Genomic DNA, 9,018 nt, shown 5'->3' on the forward strand with positions numbered 1-9,018 from the left:
GGGGAGGGTGCGGTGGGTCATCGGCGGCGGTGGAGCAGGGGAGCTAGGGTGCGGTGGGTCGTCGGCGGCGGTGGAGCGGGGGAGGGTGCGGGGGGTCGGCGGCGGCGCCCGGTGGAGCGGGGGGTGCTCGGCGGCGAGGGGGGCCGGATCCGGCGAGGTGGGATAGCGATCGAGATGGAGGGGGATCGCTAGTAATGGTGCACTGTTCCCTGGTGTGCCATTAGTAGTTTTGCAAAAAAATAAAAAATAAAAAAATATAGTAGTGGCGCACTATGTGGCTAGTGCGCCATTACTAGTTAGAACTAGTAATGGCGCACTGTGACCTGGTGCGCCATTAGTATGTTTGGAAAAAAAAATAAAAAAAATTGTTACTAATGGCGCACCGTTTGTCTGGTGCGCCATTAGTGTCTTTCACACTAATGGCGCACCAGCACATGGTGCGCCACTGCTATATAGCAATGGCGCACCACATGTCTGGTGCGCCATTAGTGGCCATTCCATCTATAGCCCTTTTCCTAGTAGTGCTCCCGGCTTGTTGATGCGTCTCCAATGTATCTATAGTTTATGAAGTATTCATGCCATGTTTACAATAATTTTATATGGCTTTGGTGCACTTTTATATGACTTTAATGTACTAACATATTGACCTAATGCCCAATTCCAGTTGTTGTTTTCTGTTTGTTTTTGGTTTTCCAGAAAAACAATATGAAATGAAGTCCAAATGCAGCGAAACTTTTTGACAATTTTTTTCTAGAAGGAAAGGGAACCAGGAAGCTTCGGGGGAGTACCACAAGACGGACAGGGGCCCCACGAGGCACCTGGGCATGCCCGGGGGTGGTCGCGCACAGGTACCTCGTGGGCCCCCTGTGTTACGTCTTCAATAATTCCAACTTTGAAAATTCCTATAAATACCAAAACTCCCAAAAGTTAACCTTAAACTTCGACTCCGCTGTCGCAAACCTCTATTCCGAAGAGATCCCATCTAAAGCCATGTTCTGGCACCCTGCCGGAGGAGCAAATCATCCCCGGAGGACATCTTCATCATCCCGATGGTCTCCATGACGAGGAGGGAGTAGTTCACTCTCGGGACTGAGGGTATGTACCGGTAGCTATGTGTTTGATATCTCTCTCTCGTGTTCTTGATTTGATACGATATTGATGTACCGTGGGCTTTGTTAATATAGTTGGGTCATATGGTGTTTCTCCTTCTCTATCTTGTTGTGACGAATTGAGTTTTACTTTCGAGGTTTCACGATTATCGTATCGAATACTTTTATGGATTTGAGAACACTTGATGTATGTTTTGGTACTCAACTTGTGGATTCCCCAGGTGACATTGGGGGTAATCTATGCATAGGGGTTGATGCATGTTCTCGTCCTACTTTCTCCGGTAAAAATCTTAGGGCATTCTTGAAATTCTTTGTGTTGGATTGAATATTATGAATCTGAAGTTATTTGATGCATATCGAATAATCAACTCACGGATACTTGTGGTGACATTGGAGTATCTAGATGGCATTAGAGTTGGTTGATGTGTATTTTTTTACGGGAAACTGTCGATCTATTCATCTTCAATCATGGCAGTACAACAAACACCAGAAATAATAAAAATTACATCCAGATTCTTAGACCACCTAGCGACGACTACAAGCACTGAAGCGAGTTGAAGGCGCGCCGCGGTCATCGCCCCTCCCTCGCCGGGGTTGGGCACAACTTGTTGTAGTAGATAGTCGGGAAGTCGTCGTGCTAAGGTACAATAGGACCAACGCCCCAGAACAGCAACCGCCGCCGATGAAGAAAATTTTAGGTCGGAAGGATCCAACCTGAAGACACATGAACAAAGACGAAAAAAGACCGGATTCGAGCGGATCCACCAAAGACAACCACCGACCAAATCTTGCGAGATCCGCCGAAGACACACCTCCACACGCCCTCCGACGATGCTAGACACACCATTGGGACGGGGGCTAGGCGGGGAGAACCTTATTCCATCTTCAAGAAGCCGCCGCCGTCTCGTCTTCTTGAGCAGGACACGAAACCTAACAAAACTTGAAGAAGCACCTGAAAACGGAGCCCTCCCGCCGGCAAGGGCCGGGATCCACCGCGCACCCATGGCCCTAAGGCCACATAAGACGTGGGAGATTGGCGGCGCCACCGACAGGAGGCAGAAACCCTAGCCGCCTTTTTTTTGGAGGAGGGACAAAGGGAGTATTATATGATGCTATTTTAGTACGAACTTTGGGACTGTTTGTCACATTTATAGGAATAACTCAATAGATTGATCGGAAAAGTAACTTTAAGGTGGTTTCACATCCTACAAATAATTTCATCTTATGTTTTCCGTTTGATAAAAACTTTGGAGTGATGCATGAAAAAAAGATCTTTTTGCTAGTACAAGAACATAAACATCGATGACAAGATGTAGTGCAAAGATAAAGTTACTCCCCAAATCCCAAAAATATGTTACTTCCTCCGTCTTAGTTTACAAGGCTTACACGTGTATCTAGATCGTCAATTTAACTTATATAAAATAAATTATTTAACATAAAAATTATATTATTAGAAAATAAAATATCTAAAGTTTTTAATGATATATTTTTTGTAATGTATGCCTCTTATTAAGTTGGTCAAATTAACAATCTAGGTACACGTGCAAGACTTGTAAACTGAGATAGAGAGAATACTCCTAATCTATTTCTTGAATTTCATGTTTGATTTTAAGTCGGTTCGTTCCGTCCCTGCAAAAAAGGTCGGTCGATTCGGTGCCCCACAGAAGAAGGCGGTTCCTTTTTTCTTTTTCCTCTCCAGATCAACGGTCCACAGCTCTCTGCGATCTACTCGTACTTTGCCAGATCCCAACTTCCCAAGTCCAAACGATTCCTTCCACTCAATCTCGCCTCGCCTGCCCCCATCCCTCTCTCGCGAAACCCTAGCCCCGCGACGCCGCCGCCATGGACGGGATCGACGCGGAGCTCGCGCGCGCGCAGGACGAGCGCCGCAAGTTGGAGGAGGCCCTGGCGGCCGGCGCGCCCATGGCCGTCTCCTCCGTCACCTTCGACAAGGACCTCTACGGCGGGGGCGGCTCCGGCTCCGACCGCTTCGCCGGCTACGACACCTCCATCCCGGCCTCCGAGGACGACGCGCCCGAGGACGACAGCGCCGAGCCCTCCGCCACCAACCCCGCGGTGCGCCGCCTCGCGTCCTACACGGGCCACGCCGTCGCCGCCGCCGACATCCCCCGCTCCGAGGACGACGACGGGATGCCCGCCAAGCGGTCCCAGCGCATCATCGACCGCGAGGACGACTACCGCCGCCGCCGCCTCGACCGCATCATCTCGCCCCAGCGCCACGACGCCTTCGCGTCCGGGGAGGCCACCCCGGACCCCTCCGTCCGGACCTACGCCGACGCCATGCGCGAGAGCAAGGTGCAGCAGGAGAAGGAGCACGTGCTGCGGGAAATCGCTAAGAAGAAGAAGGAGGAGGAGGAGAAGGCCAAGGAGAAGAAGGCTGCGCCTCAGCCGCAGCCAGCCGCGACCAAACGGCGCAATAGGTGGGATCAGTCGCAGGACGGCGATGCTGCTGCTGGGGCCAAGAAGTCCAAGACCTCAGACTGGGATGCCCCTGATGCAACTCCGGGGATTGGCCGCTGGGACGCCACCCCTGGACGCGTTGGAGATGCGACGCCCTCTGTGAGGAGGAATAGGTGGGATGAGACTCCAACTCCAGGGAGGATGGCTGACGCAGATGCAACTCCTGCAGCCGGTGGCATTACTCCAGGAGCCACCCCTTCTGGGGCATGGGATGCTACTCCTAAGCTGCCTGGTGGGCTTGTCACACCAACTCCCAAGAAGCAGAGGTCGAGGTGGGACGAGACACCAGCGAGTATGGGGAGTGCAACACCTGGTGGTACAGCAGCGACACCTGCAGGGTTCAACACTCCTGGGCAAACACCATTCGGAGCAGAGAACCTTGCCACGCCAACACCTGGTCACCTTGCTGCTCGTGGCCCGATGACTCCGGAGCAGTACCAGCTCTTGCGGTGGGAGCGGGACATTGAGGAGCGGAACAGGCCTCTCACTGATGAGGAGCTTGACTCCATGTTCCCGCAGGAGGGATACAAGATTCTTGAGCCTCCAGCTTCATACCAGCCCATACGTACCCCAGCAAGGAAGCTGCTTGCTACGCCAACACCTCTGGGCACACCGATGTATGCTATTCCAGAGGAGAACCGTGGACAGCATTTTGATGTGCCCAAGGACTTGGGTCCTGGTTTGCCACTCATGAAGCCAGAGGATTACCAGTACTTTGGGACGTTGTTGAATGAGGACGAGGAGGAGCAGCTAACGCCAGAGGAGCAGAAGGAAAGAAAAATCATGAAGCTCTTGCTCAAGGTAAAGAATGGCACGCCCCCACAGCGGAAGACGGCACTCAGGCAGCTCACGGACAAAGCACGTGAATTTGGTGCTGGGCCACTGTTCAACAAAATCCTGCCACTGCTCATGCAGCCAACTCTTGAGGACCAGGAGCGGCATCTCCTGGTGAAGGTCATTGATAGGGTGCTGTATAAGCTGGATGAGCTGGTCCGTCCATTTGTGCACAAGATTCTTGTTGTTATCGAGCCACTTTTGATTGATGAAGATTACTATGCTCGTGTTGAGGGCAGGGAAATTATCTCAAATCTCAGCAAAGCTGCTGGTCTTGCTACTATGATTGCTGCCATGAGACCAGATATTGATAACATTGACGAGTATGTGAGGAATACTACTGCTAGGGCATTCAGTGTGGTGGCTTCTGCTTTGGGTATCCCGGCCCTCCTCCCATTTTTAAAGGCTGTTTGTCAGAGTAAGAAGTCCTGGCAAGCTCGGCACACTGGTATCAAGATTGTTCAGCAGATTGCTATTCTCATGGGCTGCGCTGTTCTGCCTCACCTTAAGAACCTAGTTGAGATCATTGAGCATGGTCTAAGCGATGAGAACCAGAAAGTGCGGACAATCACTGCCCTATCTCTTGCTGCACTTGCTGAAGCTGCTGCGCCCTACGGTATAGAAAGTTTTGATAGTGTCTTGAAACCTCTCTGGAAGGGTATCAGATCTCACCGTGGAAAGGTCCTTGCTGCCTTCTTGAAGGCTATTGGTTTCATCATCCCTCTTATGGATGCTCTGTATGCCAGTTACTACACGAAGGAGGTGATGCAAGTCCTGATTAGAGAGTTCCAGTCCCCAGATGAAGAGATGAAGAAGATTGTCCTGAAGGTTGTTAAGCAGTGTGTCAGTACAGAGGGTGTGGAGGCTGATTATATCCGGAGTGACATCCTTCCAGACTTCTTCAAACACTTCTGGGTTAGGAGAATGGCCCTAGATCGTAGGAACTATAAGCAACTTGTGGAAACAACAGTAGAGATGGCAAACAAGGTGGGAGTGACTGGTATCGTTGGGAAGATTGTTGAGGATCTGAAAGATGAAAGTGAGCCTTACAGGAGAATGGTGATGGAAACAATTGAGAAGGTGGTGGCCAACTTGGGTGCCTCGGATATTGATCCTCGTCTGGAGGAGCTGCTTATTGATGGCATCTTGTATGCTTTCCAAGAGCAGACAAGTGATGATGCAAATGTCATGCTTAATGGTTTTGGAGCTGTTGTGAATGCGCTCGGCCAGAGGGTCAAGCCTTACCTTCCTCAGATATGTGGTACCATTAAGTGGCGGTTGAACAACAAGAGTGCGAAAGTTAGGCAGCAAGCTGCTGATCTGATCTCAAGGATAGCTATTGTTATGAAGCAGTGCCAGGAGGAGCAGCTTATGGGTCACCTGGGTGTTGTGCTATATGAGTACTTGGGAGAGGAGTATCCTGAGGTGCTGGGTTCAATTCTTGGAGCATTGAAAGCTATCGTGAATGTTATTGGTATGACTAAGATGACGCCTCCGATCAAGGATCTCCTTCCTCGTCTGACTCCCATCTTGAAGAATAGGCACGAGAAGGTCCAAGAGAACTGCATTGATCTAGTTGGTAGGATTGCTGATCGTGGAGCAGAATTTGTTCCAGCTAGGGAGTGGATGAGGATTTGTTTTGAGTTGCTGGAAATGTTGAAGGCTCACAAGAAGGGTATCAGAAGAGCCACTGTGAACACATTTGGTTATATTGCCAAGGCAATTGGGCCACAGGACGTGTTGGCCACTCTGTTGAATAACTTGAAGGTGCAGGAGCGACAGAACCGTGTCTGCACCACTGTAGCAATTGCTATTGTTGCTGAAACTTGCTCGCCTTTCACCGTTTTGCCCGCCCTCATGAATGAGTACCGAGTTCCGGAGCTAAATGTTCAGAATGGTGTTTTGAAGTCTCTCTCTTTCCTCTTTGAGTATATTGGTGAGATGGGCAAAGATTACATATATGCTGTTACTCCCTTGCTCGAAGATGCCCTAATGGACAGGGACCTGGTTCACAGGCAGACTGCTGCATCTGCTGTTAAGCATATGGCTCTGGGAGTTGCTGGCTTGGGTTGTGAGGATGCTCTTGTCCATTTGCTTAACTATATCTGGCCCAACATATTCGAGACATCTCCCCATGTTATAAATGCCGTCATGGAGGCTATTGAGGGGATGCGAGTTGCTCTAGGTGCAGCTGTGGTTCTGAATTATTGCCTCCAAGGCCTTTTCCATCCAGCAAGGAAAGTACGTGAAGTATATTGGAAGATCTATAACTCGCTGTATATTGGTGCACAAGATGCACTTGTTGCTTCTTATCCCGCACTAGGCGATGATGGAGACAATATCTTCAGCCGTCCAGAGCTAGCCATGTTTGTGTGATCAATGTGAGTCTTATTTCTTATTTTGTATTTCTCACTGTAATATCTGTAATGTTTGAGTAGCTACTGAAAAATTCTGCCAAGATATGAAATAAGTTTGTAATATTGGTTGATGCATTTTATGTTTACTAGTTGTGGCTGCTTAATTCAGCAATTCCTTTTGAACCAGACTATACTTGTAGGAGTTAACTGTTCTTAAGCTGTTGGAGTAATGTTTACTCAAATACGGACAACAACTTTTAACCTGCAGTTATTGAACATTATGCTCAGTAGGTCTCTCCCTACTATTTTGAGAGAAAAAAACTCAAGCCAGGAACGGATCGAAACTCTGATAATAGGTTATTATTTAATTTCATTCAGCTCCCTCAGAATTTGTAACTATAGTTTAAAGCGCAAAATCTACTCCCTCCGTTCCATATTACTCGTCGCTGATTTAGTACAACTTTGTACTAAATCAGCGACGAGTAATATGGAACGGAGGGAGTAGAACAGGAACACATTCAAATCGATTTTACATTGTCTTGAGCATGAAAATCTTTAAACTCCAAACATGTATGTTGTCCAGTTTAACAAAAGGTGGATGCAGGTAGTATTTTTTTTTTCTGTTAGTGGGTAGTTGTTTCTTTTCCTCGTTTTTCACATCTACTTTCTTGCCTTTGTATTCAACTGGTGTCAAGATTCTTTGTTTCATGCTCATTCATCTATTTGCGTAGATTCTTACAATATTACAGTCTTCTATTGTATTATTTTCAGTTTTACAGTAGTCCCGAACTCCTAATAAATATCTAAGATTGGTGTCATTTTGTTGTGTTGTCCTGTAGATTTACATATCCTGCTTTGTGAAGACTTCACATTTTGAGGAGTATCCTATGTCCAGGTAACGAATCTGTATATGATGCTATACATTCTGCTTGCAATTCATCATGGACATGTATTTTTGTATGGCATATGCATGTTTTCGGCTAAAATGTATAAATTCCGTCAAGGTAGTAAATAGCTGCTCGGTTAAAGTAGAATCAGCTGTACAGGGAGTAGCACTCTGACCCATTGAGTGTATGTTTAAACAAATAGCTTTGCTCAGTTTAAATAGAATCAGCTGTATATGTCATTTTAGCATGCGAGCAGTAGCAAGTGGTGTTTAATCTGTGTCGTCACGTTTTGCATTTTGCTGTATGTTGTATTTTCTTTTTGCTCTCTACTACAAATAATACAAAAGCAAGAATCTGATATGCAAACGCATTGGCAGGCAGGATGTGCATGTATCGTCATCCACATGCATCAATGCAGATGCATGTGAAGCTTGAACTGGGGTGGTATTTGAATTAGTGCTCACATTTATTTGAAATGGTGTTGTTTGTTCTTGCAAAGTCTGTTTTTATGAAGCTGCATTTTTGTATTTGCAGGCTTGTTGCTTCCTGAAGGGGGTGCAATCTTTAAGAAATACATTTTTTTGTCCTGGTTGACTGTACTGCTTTAACCTACTGCCGGAGTCCTATGGACTAACTGTTTCAGAACTGTTGTGTTTTCAGGTTATTTCTTTCCAAGTGTGATGCCGAAGAGTCTTCTTTTCTGGATCTGCGACCGGGCGACGTAAGGGCAGAGCAGCATGTTAATTTCGTCGCAGCTGATAATATGTGAAATCAAGTCGTTAGTAGTGAAGACAATAAAATCACAGTAGCACCAATATCATCTTATTTATCATGTATATTTGGTTATGATGGCCAGCCTCTGCTGTCAAAACTCTGTTTTAGCGATGTTTTGTAACGCTGTAAACCATCAAGCTCTGTACTATGTGTGCTGTGGCATGACTATGTCTAGAATACTTGCCTAGCTTGCGTTGTTTTGCACCTTTTTGTGTTAAACGTGGACTGGTGTTCAGTTTGATTGAACCATAGCAAAATGTTTTATCACTCTTCTAACAGTTTCTCAAGGAGTAGTTTAGTTATGATACATTTTAGATAATTTGGCGGATATGTTAGACCCTGTTTGGCAATCCCCTAACTCCCGGAAATTCCAAGATCTGAGGAGTGAGGAAACTGGTGCCATGTGATTTTCAACTGCAGCTGTGCCTGCTTTGTGGAGCGGAGGGACTCCGTAAAGTGTGTTTTGTTGGGAAACCGGCCCACCACCAGGGTGGCGGCGGCTAGCGCACGAAGCGCTCCGGATAGCCCCTCCCGGTTCCACATTTTACGGTAAGTGGGTTGTTATCTCTTGACCCT

The 9,018-nt window shown here is 47.3% G+C and overlaps 1 protein-coding gene across 4 annotated transcripts; it reads left to right on the forward strand.

Moving 5' to 3' along the window:
* Positions 1–2,850: 2,850 nt before the first annotated feature.
* LOC123143769 (splicing factor 3B subunit 1) lies at positions 2,851–8,629 on the forward strand. 4 transcript variants are annotated; one of them, XM_044562753.1, is made up of 4 exons: positions 2,851–6,805; positions 7,621–7,676; positions 8,046–8,112; positions 8,203–8,629. In XM_044562753.1, the coding sequence occupies exon 1, from the start codon at positions 2,952–2,954 to the stop codon at positions 6,798–6,800; it is 3,849 nt and encodes a 1,282-aa protein (XP_044418688.1). In that variant the 5' UTR covers positions 2,851–2,951; the 3' UTR covers positions 6,801–6,805; positions 7,621–7,676; positions 8,046–8,112; positions 8,203–8,629. The 4 variants fall into 4 exon arrangements, with proteins under 4 accessions (XP_044418688.1, XP_044418689.1, XP_044418687.1 ...); XM_044562754.1 differs by having other exon boundaries at positions 8,046–8,109; XM_044562752.1 differs by having other exon boundaries at positions 8,046–8,251.
* Positions 8,630–9,018: the final 389 nt, after the last annotated feature.

Source organism: Triticum aestivum, chromosome 6D, assembly GCF_018294505.1.
Source record: "Triticum aestivum cultivar Chinese Spring chromosome 6D, IWGSC CS RefSeq v2.1, whole genome shotgun sequence".
Lineage (NCBI taxonomy): Eukaryota > Viridiplantae > Streptophyta > Magnoliopsida > Poales > Poaceae > Triticum > Triticum aestivum.

What these genes read in the sequence shown, in the direction of transcription:
- LOC123143769 (XM_044562753.1), top strand. Translation starts at nt 2,952, where the DNA reads ATGGACGGGATCGACGCGGAGCTCGCGCGCGCGCAGGACGAGCGCCGC.